Source organism: Balaenoptera ricei, chromosome 2 (assembly GCF_028023285.1).
Source record: "Balaenoptera ricei isolate mBalRic1 chromosome 2, mBalRic1.hap2, whole genome shotgun sequence".
NCBI classification, from domain to species: Eukaryota; Metazoa; Chordata; class Mammalia; order Artiodactyla; family Balaenopteridae; genus Balaenoptera; species Balaenoptera ricei.
Genome location: NC_082640.1, coordinates 176,742,235 through 176,762,354, shown reverse-complemented (window position 1 = coordinate 176,762,354; position 20,120 = coordinate 176,742,235). Strand labels below are relative to the sequence as shown.

At 49.3% G+C, this 20,120-nt stretch overlaps 1 protein-coding gene across 3 annotated transcripts in view; it reads left to right on the top strand.

Moving 5' to 3' along the window:
* Nucleotides 1-20,120, top strand: part of ITPK1 (inositol-tetrakisphosphate 1-kinase) — a 212,833-nt gene that overhangs the window by 35,093 nt on the left and 157,620 nt on the right. Inside the window, exons 1-2 of one of the 3 annotated variants that reach the window (XM_059914863.1) lie at nucleotides 15,779-15,888; nucleotides 16,361-16,592. The exons of 1 other annotated variant lie outside the window; for it this stretch is intronic. In XM_059914863.1, the coding sequence (XP_059770846.1) occupies nucleotides 16,498-16,592 (95 nt within the window). In that variant the 5' untranslated portion in view covers nucleotides 15,779-15,888; nucleotides 16,361-16,497. Of the gene's footprint in view, nucleotides 1-15,778; nucleotides 15,889-16,360; nucleotides 16,593-20,120 lie in introns of those variants that run through there. One more of the 3 variants, XM_059914864.1, reaches the window with a different exon arrangement.

Genomic DNA, 20,120 nt, shown 5'->3' with positions numbered 1-20,120 from the left:
CTGGTGGCTTTGCATATATTATCTCTTTTTAGTCCTCACAGTAATATTAGGGGGAGGCACTGTGATGGTCCTTATTTTACAGATGAGGACACTGAGTTTTGGAGACATGAGTGAGGACTTCCCTGGTGGCACAGTGGTTAAGAATCCACCTGCCAATGCAGGGGACATCAGTTCAACCCCTGGTCCGGGAAGATCACACATGATGCAGAGCAGCTAAGCCTGTGAGCCACAACTGCTGAGCCTGCGTGCTGCAACTACTGAAGCCCGCGCACCTAGAGCCCGTGCTCCTTGACAAGAGAAGTCACTGCAATGAGAAGCCCGCACACTGCAACGAAGTGTAGCCCCTGCTCGCTGCAACTAGAGAAAGCCCGCGCACAGCAACGAAGACCCAACACAGCCAAAAATAAATAAATAAATAAACAAAAAACCAAAAAAACCCCATATAATCTTAGAGAAGTGAATGAACCTGCCCAAGGTCACGTGACAAACATCAAGGCCAGAACTTGAGCCCTTGATGTCCAGCTCCACTGGCTCCATTATCCTGCTCTGAGCCCTTGACCTCTCACTTCAGTGTTCTCTTGACCTCCACCTGTTGGTCTGACGCTACCCATGCTCTGGCTAGTTCTGTCTTTGTCCAGGAAATAGAGTCCTGGGCGCACAAAAGATGTCAGTGCCAAGCTTTTTAAAAAGTACCGCTGTGTGATATTTAACAGGTGCCAAAAAAAAAAAAAAGTAACATACATATGCAAGTCATAAGACATAGTAATAAAATAATCCCCAGCCCCCAGACCTACCGCCCAGCTTAAACATACGCTAACAAGTGCTTTTTAATTAGGCTTAATTTTTTACATTTTTAGAGATCCTTTGTATTTTCAAAGTGCAAAACCTCTCTCAATTTAATCTCCTAACTGGAAAGCTGAATATCCCGTGTAGATTAGCCAGCTCCCTCCTTTTGTCACCCTTTCTCTGAGGAGTGAGTCCTTGACTACTGTGTGTGTGTGTTTTTTCAATCACATTTCCATCAACAAATTCTGTGGGTTTTTACCTTCAAAATACATCACAAATCTGACCACCCTGGCCTCCTCCCCTAATCCAAGCCACTGTCAAGGCGGGACCCCTGCAGTAGCCTCCTAGCCACTGCCCATCAGGCAACCACAGTGAGCTTTAAAAAAAGAGAAGGAGTTAAATTATGTCCCTTTCCTGCTTGGTCCTGGCCCCTGGGACATGTTTGTCCTGCCAGCTCAACCCTGAATCCTCAGCGCTGACCTAGGGCCAGGGACAGAGTCCATGGTCTTTGCCATGGCTGACAAGCCTCCCTTCCATGGGTCTTCTCTCCACCAACCCCCCGCCCCCATTCACAGACCCTGTTCCTTCTGTCTGGAACACTCTTCCCCAGATATGCTCATGGCTCCTTCCTTCCCCCTGTAGGGCCCCTGCTCATTAGCACATTTGCCCCCTTTTATCACATTTTATAAGCATAAAATAAATTCACATAAGCATAAAATAAAACCTACCTAAGCACGTACTTTAAAAAAAATCAATAGGATGTACAATAATTTAAGGGAAAAATAAAAGGAAATGAATGTTTAATAATTTAATATGTATTTTAACAAATAGATGTTCTGGCAGCTCTCTGCACTTATACCTAGAGTTCTTATAAATGTGACAGCCACAAAGATACAACGTGTTGACTCAGATTCTACAGAGATGTGATTTCCTAAAACAGTGAACAACTAACTCTTGGTGGAATCCCAAACAAAACATAGTGTAACCTTCCCTCTGTATACATAGTTCTTGAATTCCTGAAGATGCAGTGAGTGATAAATCTGTGTATAAAATACTTGCTGCTTATTTATAAAACCAAGTTAGGTTCTAGGCTCATATAATTATAAGCAGATTTTTCACCTACATAGATGTCTGCTGGGATATTCCAGAGTTTCACGAAGGAGGTCAGTTTTCAGCCCCTCATTGCTTCATGTGTCTTGTGCGTTGCAGGATGTCTGGTGTGCCTGCACCAGCCAGCTAAACAGCTGGTATGCACCTGCCCGCCCTTATTGTGACAAGCAGAAAAAGCCCTGGAAATTGTCAAAATGTCCGCTAGTTGGCACGAGAGTCCAGGGTGAGAACCATAGGTGGGCCCCCGTTTTGATTTTTCCTCTCCGCACACACCACTCCCTGACCTTGTACGGTGGTCTACATTTTTTGTTTGTGTTGCTTGTGTCTGAGACTAGAATATGAGCTGCAGGAGGGCAGGGCTTTGTTTCTTTTGATGCCACATCTCCAGTGCCCAGAACAACACCTGGCACATGGAGGGCGCTCAGTGAGGGAGTGGATCCATGAGTGGTGTCCAAGAGCACCCTAATTTCCATCCCTAGAACTCAACATTAAAGTGTGTGCAGGGCTTCCCTGGTGGCGCAGTGGTTGAGAATCTGCCTGCCAATGCAGGGGACACGGGTTCGAGCCCTGGTCTGGGAAGATCCCACATGCCGCGGAGCAACTAAGCCCGTGAGCCACAATTACTGAGCCTGCGCGTCTGGAGCCTGTGCTCCGCAACAAGAGAGGCCGCAAAAGTGAGAGGCCCGCGCACCGCGATGAAGAGTGGCCCCCGCTTGCCACAACTAGAGAAAGCCCTCACACAGAAACGAAGACCCAACACAGCCAAAAATAAATAAATAAAAAAAAATTAAAAAAAAAAAGAGTGTGTGCAGAATCATCTCAGTAGAGAGGCTGCGAAAGGTTCTCAGTGTCATGCATCCACCAGGCGTAAGGCCTGGGTTTTGAATACCAGGCCCTCACTATCCACACGCAGAGCCTCCAGGCTATATACCCCTCCTGATACACTCTGGGCAGGACTGTGTGTGACAGCAGAAAGAAGTCCGGCTTAGGAGCCAGAGACCCGGGTTCAAGGTGTTGTTCCGCCACCCATTTGCGGTGTGACTTTGGGCAGGCTACTTGGCCTCAGCCTCCTTATCTATGAAGGGAAGCGGTAGAACCAGTCCAAAAAGCTAATTTGATACGAGGCCACGTAAACAGACATATCTCTCTCAAGGGAAGAGATTTTGACTCTGCCTTAAGGCAGCCAGGCAGACCCAGGTGGGCTCAGGTGAGTCTGGAGCAGGCTCAGAAGAGAGCATCCAGCTGGAGGAAATGGGGCCATTCTGGCCTGGAGATAGAAGACCAGCCAGTGGGTACGGGTGGGATGACTATCTGCTCCTCTCTGAAGGGTAATCAGAGGACAGAGAGGCTTGTTGGGTGACCGCGGGTCAGAGTCCAGGAGGGAGGTCAGCGCTCACACTGCAGAAACTGGAAGAGAAGGACTCCTCGGGGTGACCTCAGTCTTAGGTTAGAAGATGAAAAGTTCTAAAGAGGGAGTCAGAGGGAGTCTCAGGTTGGGTACAAAAGACAGAAGAGCTTTCTGGAAGTCGGAGTGTGGATGCAAAATGGAGGAGAGCACTCTGGGTGAACAGAGGCCTGTCAGGAAAGGGGTCCAGAGAGCTTCCAGCAGGCTTTTTTTTTTTTTTTTTTTAATTTTATTTATTTATTTATTTATTTATTTATGGCTGCGTTGGGTCTTCGTTGCTGCGTGCCGGCCTTCTCTAGCTGCAGCGAGCGGGGGCTACTCTTCGTTGCGGTGTGCGGGCTTCTCATTGCGGTGGCTTCTCTTGTTGCGGAGCCCGGGCTCTAGGCACGCGGGCTTCAGTAGTTGTGGCACACGGGCTCCGTAGCTGTGGTGCACGGGCTTAATTGCTCCACGGCATGTGGGATCTTCCCAGACCAGGGCTCAAACCCGTGTCCCCTGCATTGGCAGGCGGATTCTTAACCACTGCGCCACCAGGGAAGCCCCCAGCAGGCTTTTAGAGTCCTTTCACACCAACATGTTGGGGAGATGGTCCCTGACATCTCTTTAAGCTTGACCACCCCCCATCCCTCGGCCCCCGACTGTCTGCTTCTTAAGGCTAAAATGCTCTTTTCTCTTTCCACTGGCCTTGAAAATCCATGAGGGACTTTCCTCAAGGACACCATGGAAGAAGCTGCTCTGACCTATTCCATCAAGCCTTCTGGGGCCAGGCCTGCCTGGATATTTCTGGCTCTCCCAAAAGAAAACAAACATTTACCCACTAATATAAGCAGGCAAAATCTTTACCCAACAAAACAAACAAAGCCAGCTCCTCTAGGCCATGCCCAGTTTTCTTAATATGACATCGGGGATAGGACCCTTGGCATCCAATCAACATGGATAGTCCCACTCCCAGGAGAACAGAAGGAACTAACCCCGGGGGGCAGATGAAGGTCACATTCACAATGAGGGGGCTTCAAAGTTTGGATGGGCTCTTCATGGGTGGGGTTAGATACACCTGGGTAAAATACAGGAGGCCTAGTTAAATTTGAATCTCAACAACAAATGCTTTTTTAAAGGATAAGTGTACCTCACAGCCCATTTGGGACATACTTATACCAAAAAATTATTCATTGTTTATCCGAGATTCCAATGTAACTGACCTCCAATATTTTTATTTGCTTGATCCGGCAACATTTGGGGGCTGCACGTAAATACGGTAAACAACTGGGGTCTGACTGGTGTCTTAAAAGGGAGTCAGCACCTGTCAAAGAAGGACTTCGTGCAGGTAACTCAGAGACTTAGTACCTGATGTCATTTACATATGAAAACTCAGCCCCTTTGCACTAAAAACAGCTGAAAAACTGAGAAGGCTGCTTCTGAGTAGGTATCACCATTTAAAAAGCTGCCCAGGAAGTTTGAAGTCAGTTTCAGCCTTTGGGAAATACTTTTGACTTTTTGATACTGAAGGAGTTTGAACCCATTATTCCCCTCATTTCCAAGGACAAAATCATAAGTAAGCTTTAGGGATAAAGACATTCATCCAGAACTATCTATAATAATTGCTAACATGTTCATGGCAGTGCTGTACGTAAGGGAATTGCTGAATCCTCACAATAAGATTGAAAACCAGAGAATAACTCAGGTCCAATATCAGGGTATTAGTTACATGAGTTGATGGTCTAGTCACCAGACAACTAGGCAGTCATTAAAACCAATGATTCTTAAGGCTGTTACAACATAGAGGATGCTTAAAGTCTGACAATGAGAGGGGCAAAAGCAGGACACGAAATTAAAATAAAAACTTGTTACCTGTTGAGAGAAAAGACACTGGAAGGAAATAAATGCTAATCCTGATTGTTAGGTAATTTTTTCTTCCATAGTTTCTTTTTTCCAAATGTCCTTTAATAAATGTATATTCATTTTATCGTTAAAACAAAACAAAACAAAGCTGAAAAGTCTTCCAGAATCCTCCCCGTCTTCCCAGGTAGCCAGGCAGAATCCAGAATCTACCCAAGGTTATCTCCCAGAGACCTACACTGTGATTCTCTCATCTTCCCTCCTTACCTTCTCATGAATTAAAAATATTTAAGAAATGCCTCTCAGGTGCCAGGCACAGCCCTGCAACAGAGCAGTTGGAATACAGAGCTGAGAAACACACAAAGCCTGCCCTTGAGGGTCTTACAGCCACACTTCTATGTAGTACCTGCTAATTCACCATTCTAGACTCACCTCCTCCAGGATGCCTGCCAGGATATCCTCTTCTCATGGTCTCATACAGCTCTGTACATACTCGCCTGATTTTCCCACTAGATCATGAGCTTCTTGAGGCCAAAGTCTGTGTTTCTTTCTTCTGACTCCCCAGAGTATGTAATTGGCCTCAAGAGATATTTGCTAAATGAATGTTTCATATATCCTACAAACACATGGAAATAACTTGGCGGGTACTTCACCCTCTTTAGTTTGTCATTTTGATTTTCTTAGTCAGCTGCTTGCCTCTTCCAGGCCCGGTCTAGCCTCCAGTTGCTACATATCCATATATGAGAAAGGATAAGATTTCCTTTTGTTGTAAATGTTTTTATGGCCTCACACATCTGAGCACTGAATACGTTTGTATTCATGGGCTTGAATTCATCCTCCAGAAATCTCAATTAGTTTGTTATATGACCCTATAAAAGCTACTTTATACATGCTCGAATTTAGTAGTTTTAGGATAAAAACAGCGCTCATTTAAGTATTAAAAAAAGAAAAGTGGAGAATTTATAAACGGGGTAACCATTCAGAGCAGGGGTCAGCAAAGCTTTTCTGGAAAAGCCAGATGTAAACATTTTCAGCTTTGCTGGCCATACGGTCTCTGTCACAATCATTCAACTCTGTTGCTACAGGAAAGCAGCCGTGGACAAGACAGAAAGGAATGGGTGTGGCTGCGTGCCAATAAACCTGGATTTGTACACGCTGAAATCGGAATTTTGTGTAATTTTCACATGACATGAATTCTTCTTCTTTGGACTTTTTTCCCCAACCATGTAAAAATGGAAGAACCATTCTCAGCTCATGGGCTGTACAAAAACCAGTGGTGGGTTTACAGCATGAGGCCGAGTTCAGCTCCAGCCTCACCAGTCACACCGACCTTGGGGCAATTCCTTAATCTCTCTGCCCCTCAGCTTCCTCGGGTGTAAAATGGGAGGAAACAAGTGTGAACCCAGCGTAGGGCTGTTACGAGGACTGACAGTGCTCCTGCATGCACACTGTAGGACCCTCATAAATGTATGCATAGTAGCTATTATTCTTTTAAACTGTAAAGAATATTGGGTACCTGATTATAAATGATGATGATAATTTTGTGATTCATTTCTTTCTGTATCTTGGTATAGTGCTCAATCCCCATGCGCATCCAAATATCTTGGGGAAGACTCTTTTCTCTCTTTCTCTCTCTCTCTCTCTGACTCTAATTTCTGGCATTTCATTATGCTGGTCTTAGAGGCACAGGGTTTTAAAATTATACTCTTCGTTTCACTGTACACTATCATCATGGTCCATGCTAGGTGCCACTCATTTATTTTTGAGTCTCACTTTCTCTCCATGTTCCCTTCCCCTCATCAAGAATTCTGATCCATTGGTCTGGGGTGGGGCGCAGGCAGAGGTATTTATTGTTAAAAATCTCTTCAGTGATTCTAAGTACAGCTGTCTGTGTTTCACTACAGTTTCTAGTGTCTTGCTGCTCAGAGTGGCACGTACACCAGCAGCAACAGCATTGCTGGCTGGAAATGCAGGGTCTTAGGCCCTGCCCCAGGCCCAGTGAATCAGAACATGCACTTGAACAAAATCCAGGTGATCGTGTGCTCATTGGAGTTGAAGAAGCACACAGCTCTTGGGTCGTGTGTGTATGCTTCCCTTTCTGCAATTGATGTGTGCTTGGAAGTGGTGTTTGAGACTTGCTGCTGTAGATGGACTCATGTTCTAGACCCAAGGTTGGCCTGGGAAAGCGTCAACTGCTGAGGCACATGGGTTGTGAGCTTGTTTATACTTTTCCTTTTAAATCTTGGGTTCTCGTAAAGTGAGGTCCCTTTGCAGTCCTCTGGCAGAGCGCAGAGGGCAGGACGGTGCCAGGAAAAGCAATTTAGGACCCGAGAGGCCACCAGGGGCCTCTTTCCCCATGACCCCAGAGGGTGGATGTCACTGGGGCTCGCGGGGCTGCCAGGGGTGGGCTGCGGGTGGCATTGCTTAATATAGTTAGTCAATAGCTGTGTTTTCTAAGTGCCACAGAGGACTAAAGGAATGTCGCTAAAGTTTGGCATGGAGGTTACTGATGGCTTTGAGAGGGACGTTTCCCAGGCCGTGGAAGGAGAACAGATGTCATAGAAGGGGGGCATCATGGAGACAAATCCCCATGCACAGGCCTGGTCCCTGCTTTTTCACCACTTTGGCTTTGGGCATGAATATAATGGTGTGAGCAGAGAGCTGGCATCGCCCAAGGAGACTTTGGCCTCGCAATCCTTGGAACTTGGCCTTGCTCAGGTCACAGGCAGAACTGGATGCTGCTGGCTTTCTCCCTCTGCCTCGGTTTATTGGCCTGTACAAAGGGCACGTTGCTGCAGCCAGCCTCATTGCAAAACTCGATTGCACTTCCTTGTTTCTCTGAGTGTTTCCTTCCTTCTTTCCACCAGCGGTCTTGAGAAGAGGGTTCCTGTCCTAGACCTCTCTGCTTCTTCCCACAGCAACAGGGAATGGTGGGGAAAACCCAGCAGGAGGCGGCAGGTCCCACTCTGCCATCACTGTGTGGCCTTCAGCTGGGCACTTTGTCCATCAGGGTCCTCATTCAGTATCAAGATGGGGAGAACACACTGTTCTTTGCAGGTGGCTGTAGAAGTCTGTAAAGCAATGTACTGAAGAGTTCTTTGAAGACCAGGTTCGTGGTCTCAGTAGCTGTGTATACTCTAAATGAACATCTCTTGAATTGAATCATCTCTCTCCCACTAGACCTGCAATGTCAGTTTAAATCTCTCCTATGCCACTTTTTTCTGACAGTGACAGCTGATTTAGAGTCTGATCAGTTCTGCAATCTTCAAGGAAATCAACAATTCTGGCAAAATTATCTATTGGTGTTAAAACTATTAGGAAGTCTATCAGCAAGGGAATGGACAACAAAATTGTGGCATATTCATCTAATGAAATAAGACAATAACAGGGGAAAAACCTTGATACCCACAAAAATATGTGTGCATATCACAGATAATGTTGAGTGAAAGAGTTCATGTTATAAGATGTTACTTATATGGAGTACTGAAGCAGGCCAAACTCATCTGTGTGAAGAAAGTCAGAATAGAGGTTTCCTTTGTGTGGGGGCTGTTATCTGGGAGGGGGCATGCGAGGGAGCCCGTTGGGGAGCTAGGAATGTTCTCAGTCTTGATTTGGGCTGTGGTTATGTGGGTGGAAACATATGTAAGCATCTCAGCACAAGAGGACCTTATGCATTTTCTGGTAAACATAACACCATCTATAACGTATTTCAGCCAAAAGCTTTTAACTTGAATCTAATCAAGATTTTAGATCTAACTTCTAGTTTCCAAGAAATGGAGAGATAGACGGACAAGCTAAACGGTACCACGAAGAAGACGCCGAACAATCCCAGAAGGTTGGTCCTTCTGTAGGACAATCAACGCAGTGTCTTTCACGAGGGGAGTTGGTTGAGGTCAGAAGAGCTCAAGAGACATCACAACCAAAGACAACGCAAGGCCTTGGTCTGGATCCTGGTTTGGACAAACCAGTCATAAAAAAACTCGTAGAGGCAAATAGGGATACTTAAATATGGATCAAGTTTTAGATGTCATTAAGGAATTGTTTTTCCTGTTTTTGTTTAGTTTTGATTTATTTTTTTGTTTTTCATGTTTTAAAGTATGATAACACTAATTATTGGAAAATGTTATTTTCAAAAGATGCATACTGGCAAAAAATTCCGATTCATTTTCATCTTGGTGAAGACAAGCCAACCCACAGGACTGCCTTGGAAGTTTCCCTTTCTGTAAACAAACCTTTCAACAGGAAATGGACATTTACTGGGCTTCTGTTATAGGTCAGCATTTTATATATATTTCTCATTTCATAATATTCATGTGTTTTTCCTTTTTATAGCTATGTTTAGTTGAAAAAACGATATAAATTTGATGAAAAATATTTTAATCACTTAACAAATATGCGATGAAATATGATTCTTCTCACTGCAGGAACCTCCTTTTCCAAGTTCCTCTCCCTAAAAGCAGCCACTGTTTTTTGTGTATCTTTTCAGAAAACAGATATTCTCTGTCCACGCAAATATATACATGGATATGTGGTCCCCTAAGTTTTTTACTCAGTGGCAGCCTACCATCCACACTGTATTACACCTGGGTGTTTTGATTTAACACATATGAGACAGTCTTCCATATTTGCTCTTATGAAGGCCACCGATGATCTCCCTGTGTTCAGATCCAAGGCCACCTGTCAGTAGTCCCGTTATGCCACCAGCTGATTGCTCTGTCCCCCAGGCAGGCATCCTGCACGAGGCTTCCGGGGCTAGTACTCTCCTGGGTTTCCTCCTATCTCTTCAGCGCTTTTGTTGTCTCCTCCTCTCCTCCCTGACCTCTGAATATTGTAATGTCCCTGGCCTTGTCCTTGAACTTTTCTCTGTCTACACTCACACCCTCGGTGATCTCATCCAGGCTTTATACCACCCCTATACTGACAACTCCCGATTTTATATCTCTAGCCTGAGTCATGCCCTTGAACTCCAGATTTCTTATCAAATTGCTTGCTTGACATCTCCATCAGATGTTTGACCGATGTCTCAAACCGAAACTGTCTAAAACAGAACTCCTGACTTAAGCCCCTAACCCTTCACCTCCTGCCGTCTTCCCCATTTCAACTCCATTTTTCCAATTGCTCGGACTCTAAACCTCAGACATCCGTGAGTTTTCTCTTGCTCTCAAACCCTATATCCCACCCACCAACAAATCCCACTGAGTCAATATCTGACCAATTCTCACCATCTTCGCTGCTACCTGGGTCTGAGCCACCATCATTCATTACCTAGATTATTGCAAGAGAACACTAACTGGTCCCTCTCTCCTCCATCCTTGCTCCCCCGCCCAGTCTCTCCTCCACACAGTAGCAGAGTGATCCTGGTTAAACAAGACGAGGTCCTGTATTCCTCCAAGGAATCCTATCTTGCTCAGAGTAAAAGGCAACGTCCTTGCAGTGGCCCAGGAGCCGTGTGTGGTCCCTCTGTGGACTCACCTCCTATTCCTCCTCCGTTGCTCATTCTGCTGCAGCCCGTCTAGCCTCCTGACTGCCCCTTGCCAACACCAAGGCTATCTTAGAGCATTTGCTCTTCCTCTGCCTGAGAGCTCTTACCCCAGATATCTGCATGACTTGCTTGCTCACCTTTGTTGTATTTTGGCTAAATGTCACCTTCCAGTGGGATTTACCCTGACTACTGGATTAAGATGGCGATCCGCCATTTCCCATCTTCCTTGTACGCTTTATTATTTTTTTGTAACATGTATCACTTACTAATATACTAGGTCATTTATGAGAATATAAGCTCCACAAGGACAGGGGGGCTGGGGGGGAAGGTCCATCTGCCTCCTATTTTTGCACTGTTTTCATCACTGCAGTAGCCCTAGTGCCTAGAATAGTTCCTGGCACATAGCAGATACTTAAGAAATATTTACTGATTGAGTGAATGAACAGATATTATCCTATTTGATTGTTTAAATGGCCGTAGGGGTCCACTTATGGATGATGCTGGCTAACACTCATAAGGCGTGTCTGATACAGTCCTTTATGAATTTAGACTCATTCAAACTTCTCGCTAACCTTGTGAGCTACATTTGATAATCACTCCCACATAATACATGATCAAACTGAGGTTTAGACAGATGTATTAACTTGCCCCTGGTCACACAGATAATAAATGTTCATGCCAGTCTAGCTATCTTGAGCTAGCACATTTAACTTTGTGTCAGACTGTTGCAGAATCGGTTTACTTAACCAGTCTCCTACAAATGGACACCATCTTATGGTTCTCAGATGAGGCAAGGCTCAGAGAGGTTAAGAAGCTTGCATAAGGTCACACAGCTAGAATTCTGGTCTATCGGCTGAACCCTAGGTCTAAATTCTCAATCACTACATTGTCTCACCTCCCAAAGCCTCCTCCCCCAGGGGAAGGATTGGGGTTAGGAGGCCTTCCCTACTTCCCAAGTAGGAGGTTCCCTTCCTCCCCAAGGCCCTCTCTTTACTGTTCCTCTCCCCACTCCCGCTCCGGAATCCTCTCCCAGATGGCCCTAGGCCATGGACACACACACTACCCCATTTAATCCCTTAATGGTTCATCTGCCTCCCAAAGGGAATGTAGATGTCTCCAGACTCCCCTTCTGGAGTCTCCCACCTCAGAGAGGTCAGGGACCACCTGGAGGGACTTACCTGAGGTTCATTTAATCAGTCACTTTTAATGAGCACTTCTGAGGGTAGGGAACTGTTAGAGGCAGTTTGGCTTCCTCTAGAATCCAGATAGCGCCCAGCCAGTATTATCTACTGTTTTTTAAAAAATTATTAATTAATTAATTAAAAAATTTTTGGCTGCGTTGGGTCTTCCTTGCTGGGCACGGGCTTTCTCTAGTTGCGGTGAGCAGGGGCTTCTCTTTGTTGCGGTGCGCGGGCTTCTCACTGTGGTGGCTTCTCTTGTTGCGGAGCACGGGCTCTAGGGGCATGGGCTTCAGTAGCTGTGGCACGCGGGCTCAGTAGTTGTGGCCCACGGGCTTAGTTGCTCTGTGGCCTGTGGGATCTTCCCGGAGCAAGGATCGAACCCGTGTCCCCTGCATTGGCAGGTGGATTCTTAACCACTGCGCCACCAGGGAAGTCCCAAGTATTATCTACTGTTGTGTTATGGGAAAATTGGTGAGCAGAGAAAAGCACAGTCCCTGTCCTCAAGGGGCTTACAGTCTAGTGGTGAGACAAACATTAGTCAAGTACACCACTCAAAGGGGCAAGTGGGCTGACCATCCTCACTGGAGGTGCAGAGAGCTAGATGGCTGAGATGCCAGGAAGGGACACCTGGGCTAAGAGCTGGTGGATGAGTTAATAAGCAAAGAGAGGGAAGAACATTCCAGAAAAAAAAGGGCTGCATACTAAAGGCTCTAGGGATAGCAAGGACCACAAGAGGCCAGGATGGAGGCGGCAGGGTGAGAGGAAGGTGGTGGGAGATGAGGGTGGGAGGCCTTGACGTTATCAGGGAGTTTTGGTTTTACCCCAAGTACAGTAGAAAGCCACTTCAGCAGTGTGGCGTGCGGGGAGGGCAATGGTGCAGTCTGGCTGGACTGATCAAATCTGACTTGCATTCTGAAGACTGCTCTGGCTGAAGGGTGGAGAACAGACTAGCTGAACTAGTGGGCACAGAGAAGTGGGCAAGTGTTGTGGGGAAGGGTTGATGGGCTCTGTGGCACTGAAAGAAAGGAGGAAGTGGTGAATCTGAGAAATATATGGCCCCAGATTGTGCCCCTTCCTTAGGTCAGCCCATATTCAAAGTCTGGTTGATTGAGCAGGGATGGGGCAGGCAGAAAGGCCCACTCCCTCGGTCAAGGTGGGACAGCTCTGAAGGGTGGTTCTAGCCCTGGAGCTCCCTGGGGGATGACCAACAACTTAAAACAGAAGTAAAAATGTATAGTTTCCCATTCTCAATGGAGAGGAGGTTTGAGGCCATGAACTGCCCAGGGTTCCAGAGAAGTGTGGGTAGGTCCCTGGTCTTATCAATGCATAAGAGGATCCTGATTTGACCTGGGCAGGGGTCCTGGCCCTCAGAACCTGTCCCTCTCCTCTCACATCCCTCCCATCTCCAGAATGATGGTAAGCCATGGGGGTGAGGGGCCTCTTGACCTTGGGATGCTGGTTCTAGCTTTCCCTCTTTTCTGCTCTGTGATCTTGGGCAAATCCTTTTCCCTCTCTGGGTCCATTGCTTCATTGCTAAGACAGGAAGTTGGAGTAATCAGTGACTCAGACTCTGAGAGTTTGTTGAAAGCTATGGTCATTATACATATAATTTCTGGCAGCTGCAGGGGTTCCTGAAGTCCTGGGGTGGGGTAAGGAGGGGACTTAATTGGGCCTCAAGTTAAGAATCCTTACATATACACACTACTATATATAAAAATAGATAATCAGCAAGGACCTACTGTATAACACAGGGAACTCTACTCAATATTCTGTAATAACCTATATGGGAAAAGAATCTGAAAAAGAATGCATATATGTATAGTATAAATGAATCACTTTGCTGTACACCTGAAACTAACACAATATTATAAATCCATTATACTCTAATATAAAATAAAAATTAAAAAAAAAGAATCCTTGTATAGAAGCAACTTAAGTGTCCATTCATAGATGAATGGATAAAGATGTGGTACACACACACACACACACACACACACACACGAATATTACTCAGCCATAAAGAAGAATCTGTTTGTTACAACATGGATGAACCTAGAGGTTATTATGTAAGTGAAATAAGTCAGACAGAGAAAGGCAAACACCATATGATTTTACTTATATGTTGAATCTAAGAAAACAAAACAAATGAACAAACATAATAAAATGGAAACAGACTAATAGATACAGAGAACAAAGTTGTGGTTGCAGGGAGGGGGCGGGGAATGGGCAAAATAGGTGACGGAGATTAAGAGGGACAAACTTCCAGCTCTAAAATAAATAACAGCACAGGGAATATAGTCAATAATTATAGTCAATCATATTGTAATCACTTTGTATGGTGACAGATGGTAACTAGACTTATCGTGGTGATCAATTCGTAATGTATTGAATCATTATCTTGTACACCTGAAGCTAATATAATATTGCAAGTCAATTATACTTCAGTTTAAAAAGAAGAGTCCTTGGGTGAGACAGTAACAAGCCCCATTTCTGATGACCTGCTGAGGACCAGTCGAATACCCTGTCTTAATCCTCCCCAAATATTTCTCAGATTCACCATAATCCTTTAAGGCAAGCATTACATTCTCCACCCAGAGCTCAGAGGCAGAACTTAAGTGACTTGTCCAAGCTGGGAGGAACTGAACTAGGACCCCCCCAAGCCAGGTCTTTCTAAAGCCAAAGACTGTTCTTCCCATTTCAATGAGAGACATCTCTCCTCTCCTTCTGTCCCCACTCTGCACCACGCCCCCTCATAACACCATACATTTTAGACCTCATAGCCACTGGTCTTTTGCAGCCTGAAGTGCTCTCATGAGGCAGGGCTTACCTCCTAAGGTAAGAGGGAGGACCTGAGGCCCAGAGAGGGTAAGTGGACTGCAAGGTCACCCAGCAGGGGTGCAAGGGGGGCGGAGATGGGTGAAGGGTGGAGCTAGCTGAGAGGTGGACACAGAGGACCTGTGTGCTCACTCCCAGAGTCAGGTGTGGACAAGCTTCACCTGGTTGCAACTGGGAAGCCCTGCAGGAAGAAGGATGGGGGAAGCTGTAATTAGGGGAAGAAGGCAGGCGCCTAGGGCTGGGCCTTAAAGAATGAGCTCCAGTTTGGTCAAGGATAGTCTGTCACCCCTAACAATTTTGTTCTTCCATTTCTCCCTGCCTCTATTCAAGCTATTCCCCCTTCTCAGGCCCGTCAACATCCTCCTTATTTTCTAAGGTCAGCTTAAATGTCTTCCCTGAAAATCTGAGACCCCTCCCACCCCCCCAATTCATTTTCTCTGCCGGGGCCTGGGGAGAGATGCCCACTTCTCCCAGACTCTTTGAAGGCAGGATGCTCCCCTACCGCCCCACAGGGCTTGGGCAGGCAGGGTGGGGTTAATGAATCAAGAGCGCTGAGACTGCGGCCGCCCTGCACCCTGAAAGGAAAGTGTCTTCTGGGAGTGTCCCACCCTGATCCTTGATACTTCTAGTCTCTCCCCTCGCCCCCCTCCGTTGGAGGGGACCCAGAGTGTGACTGGTGGTTAACTTCCTAAGCCTGAGACGGCCCCTGGGTGTTCATGTCCCCGCCCTAGGGGCCCCCATCCTGGGCCTGGGTCTGTCTCCTCCGGGGAAGACAGATGATCTCATTGAGTGTCTGCATCCGCCGCGCCCCCCCCCGCCCCCCTCCTCCCGCGCCCTCTGCAGCAGTTGGGACTGAATAGTGCTGGGGGTACAGAGATGCTTTTGATGAATGAAACTCAGTGGCTCAATCACTCCCAAAGGACAAGCAGAAAATGCCCACACCATGACTCCTCTCGTTCCTTTAAAAAGTAAAAGCACTTGGCAAGGGCTGCCCTAAATTCAGTCCCGCGCCCTCAGTCCCCAAGCTCAACAGCCAGAGCCTCGACACAAACACGCACCAAAGGACCAGGCGGGGGAAGGCGCGGCGCCTTTAAGAGGCGGCGGGCGGTGCTGCCCCCTAGCGGCCGGCGCGGCCGCGCTTCCTCCGCCCCGGCGGGGTCCAGCGGGCCGCCCGGCCGGGTCAGCACGGCGGCGGCGGCGGGCTGCGGGCTAGGCCGAGGACGGGGACGAGGAGGAAGTGGCGGCGGCGGCGGGTGAGGACGGCTGGGCGGGGGGAGCGGGCGGCTGCGTGCGCCACGCCGGGGTCCGAGCGCGCCGGGAAGGGCACGCGCCCGGGTTGGATGGGCCGAACGCGCCGCCGGGGACTCGGAGTGGGGACCGCGGGCGAGAGCGAGAGGGAGGGCGAGGAGGAGGAACTCGGGGGCGGCGCGCAGCCCGAGCGCGGGGGCGATCCGCCGTGGCCGCCGCTGGAGGGCGTGTTGCTCAGTCCCGAGCGCCGGGAGGGCGGTGGGCTGGGCGGCGCCGGCGAGGGAGGGCCTCCCTCCTCTCCTTCCCGGCCCGGCCTGGCGCTCGCGAACTTGCGCGCCGGGAGCCCGGCGGGCGGCGGGGGCGTGGGCGGCGGCGGCGCAGGCGGCCCCGACGCGGCGGCAGCCAGTGGAATGCTGCGCTGAGCGCCGCTCCCTCCGCCTGGGCGCCCGCCCCGCCCCGGCCCGCCCCTCCCGGCAGGACTGCGCGCCCGGAGCCCCGTTCCGCGTCCCCGCCGCCGGGAGGAGGTGCCCGCAAGCTCGCGGCGCGCGCCGGGCCGCCAGACTCGGCCTGTGGGCGATTTCCTCCGGACCCCAGCTCCCCGCCCGAAAAGGAAGATGCAGACCTTTCTGAAAGGGAAGAGAGTTGGCTACTGGCTGAGCGAGAAGAAAATCAAGAAGCTGAATTTCCAGGCCTTCGCCGAGCTGTGCAGGTATGGAGGGACGGGGCTCCGGCGTCCGGGGACCCCCGGCCTGAGCCCAGTTTAGCCTCAGCGGCTGTTTTGGGAGGTTAGAGCGAAACGGAAAGGAGCGGTGCGCGGGGACACTGAGTCCGAGTAGCCAGGTGGTGGTGGTGGCCGCCGGCTGTGTTCGAGAGAAGCAGTGGCCAGTATGGGCGGTGTGGCACGGACCGGGGCTCTCAGGTGCACTGGGACCCCGGGTGGGGAGACCCCTGGCTCCCCAGGGCACGGTGGGAACGCTGCTAAAGGTGGCAGAGGGACCTGGGAAATCGGGGTATCCACGCTGTCTGCCTGTGGCTGGAGGTTACTTTTGAACTGGAGTGTTTTTCTTCTCTCGTCCGCTTCCCTTCATGGAGAAGGGCACCAATGTTTGTATGTTTGCGGACCACCTACTATGTGCCCCGCCGGTGCAGCTCTCTTTGCAAGAAGCTGTCATTGCATGTCACTGGATTAAGCCTCTTTGAAGCGAGTAGCAATACTTGGCATGTATGTGATTTGCTGTCTCATTAGAGCCTCGCACCAGCCTTGGGAATTGGCTGGGTTGGTGATTCAGGGCCACGTGTCTAAGAAGGGGAATCCATCCGCAGAGAAATGAGGTACCCGGCCCGGGGTCCCACAGCTACGGAGTGGCTGGTGCAGAGGAGGTGCTGGGTAGATGCTTGCGGTGTAGAATGGCTTTAGTCCCTCTGGGCTCCACCCCCCCGCCCCACCTCCCCATGCTGGTCACAGTGGGGGAGACTCCGGGTGTTTTACTAAGATCACATTCTTAGTCCATTACAGATGCCTCCAGTCTTGGGTCAGGTATGCCTCACCTTGTTCCACCACGGTGGCTTTGCCTCTGAGAAGCTGTTAGTTAAATCCTGTTCTCAGTGAAAGCCTGAGAGAATCAAGCTCCTCACGCCTTTTGCAAACTCTAGGTGGAAAACCCTTTTGTTATGCAGTGTCTCCACTTGGTAGATTTGATTCTCGAAAATGGGTCCCACTTGCATTTTTGTCCCTGTTGGGTCACCAAACATAATGATGAATTGAACAATTGGGTTTCCTTATCTCCTGGTGCGCGGAGCAAGTGGCCAGTCTGAGCTGGCCTGCGCAGGCTGGCCTGGCAGTACCTCTGTGCCCCTCATGCCTGTCCCCCGGGCCTGTTGCTCCTTTGCCTTGTTCCAGCCCGCCAGGAGCTCTTCTCCCCACAGCCAGAGGGGCGCACCTTGTATAAAACAGCTCCTGGCTCTGCATCCCTTGGTCTGGGGATGGAGTTGGCTGCCTTCTCTCATGCTGGCTTCGCCAGGAGAAAGCAAGCTTTTCGTGGTCAGTAGGGCATGCCGAGTGGCCGGGGAATTCACAAGGAAACCAGGAGGAACTTGCAGCCAGAGCTTTGAAAGTGGGTCTGAAGACTTTTGCAGCGTTAAAAAGGGGCACTTGAACATTGCACCGCAGATATGCACACTTGTGGAAAATGTGCCCTAGACACTGAAGAAATGTGGAGAAGCCCCTTTGACGTGGTCTCGAAGTCTGGTGCTGCTGTTATGGTAGGTGCCCGAGCTCCCCCTGCAGTCATTTAAGACTTGGGAAATCCCCACTGATACCTTGCACCCTTTTTCCTGAGGTCCCTCTGTATTTGTGTCATCCTGTGTCTGCAGCTAAAGCATGAGGCTTGTCATCTGGTTGGTATGTTTTGCTTGGTAATTAGGAGGCTCTCGCAAAACAGTTCCAGCCGAGACTTGTGGCTGGGTCCTCAGGCTGGGCTTGCCGATTGGCTTTCCCTCCCCGTGGACCCTCCTGTCTTTAAAGAGGGGGCTTCAGGGCAAGCTGTGATGTCAACCATTCTGGGGGAAATCCAGCACAGAGTGTTGATTTCTCTGAAGGGGTTATTGTGTTCAGAGTCTAGTTGCGTTCTTCTGGCCAAATGGGCTTCAAAGAGAGGAAGGGAAACATCTGGGTCATTCTAGAACCTCAGGAAACCCACTTTGTGTTTTCATCAGGGGTGCTTTAGATATTTTGTCACTTAAGCTTAGGAAGGAAAAGAAAACACCAAAAAGAATTTTTCTGTTTCTTCTCTCCTGTATTACTTTCAGGGCAGCGCCCCCTGGTGGCCGCATTTCTGTACTGGGTGCAAAACACTCCCACCCTCGAGAGTGGCCAGAGTCCTTTGCTGCTCTCGAGTTTGATGTGAATGCTGGTGCAAGTTTCAGTGGCCGAGAAGGGGGTGTAGATGGACATTGTCATGTTTTTGACTTTCACAATCCGTGGGTGCAGCGCTCCCATTTGGATGGGTGATGAATTGTCTGTGAGTTCCATAGTTAAGAAGTCCAGAGATGTTTGAAAATGGCTTGAGGCTCTGCTCCGAATGTTTGGGGCAGTGTCAGTGGCAGAGAGGATGACCTGAGTGGATCGGGGTGAGTTGTTTGTTTAGTCGAACGTCAGTCAGGCCTTGTAAAAACCTTAGAGCAGGAAGGGATGTGGGAGATCATCTCACCAGCCCCCCCCCCCCCGCCCTGACCCCCACCGCTCCCATGCCCCTGTTTTTCTTGGCCGCACCGCCCGGCTTGCGGGATCTTAGTTCCCCAATCAGGGATCAAACCCATGCCCCCTGCAATGGAAGCGCCGAGTCTTAACCACTGGACCGCCAGGGAAGTCCCCCCAGCCCCTTTGTTTTACAGACGGGGATATGACATGAGACGGAGCAGCCTCCATACTTTTGTTCCTTTTGTTCAATTTCTAGAATGGGTCCAACCTGGGCACCTTGAGACCCATACGGAAAGCAAGTCCATTCTCCTTGGGCATCTCCGACAGTTGGGCGGACCCCCTCATTATCTTCACGGGGGTCCAGCTGCTGCCGTTTTGTCTTGGAGACACTTCCTTGCAAGGCTGAGCTGTGGCCTCAGCAGGTGTAATGTCTGCTCTCTGAGGGGCATCACCCGCTGCAGGCGTCCGTGGGCCGTTGGAGCAGGTCCCGCTGGGACACCTTAGCAGGCGTGAGGGCCAACCCTTCGGACCCTGGTGCACCTCGATGGGATGGGCCTTCTGGCTCCTCAACAGATGGGCCTTGACTCAGCTTGTTTTTCGTGGCACTGTTTGTTCCCGCCCCTCTCCTGCATGTCTTCCCTTCTCCACGGGAACGGCTCTGGTGTTCTCTTACCCTCCTACCTGCCTTCCCCTTCCCCTCACACTGGAGCACCCTCGCAGCTCCCTCACACCTCCCTTTGTGCCTTTTTGAGAAGTTCAGAAGGAACTTCAGGCGGGGAGTAGAGAAGGAAAGCTGTTAGTTGGAAATGTCTTGTAATTTTTTTTTTTTGGCTGTGTTGGGCCTTCACTGCTGTGCGCGGGCTTTCTCTAGTTGCGGTGAGCGGGGGCTACTCTTGGTTGCTGTGCACGGGCTTCTCATTGTGGCGGCTTTCTCTTGTTGTGGAGCAGGGGCTCTAGGCCCGCGGGCTTCAGTAGTTGTGGCACGCGAGCTCAGCAGTTGTGGCGCACGGGCTTAGTTGCTCTGCGGTGTACGGGATC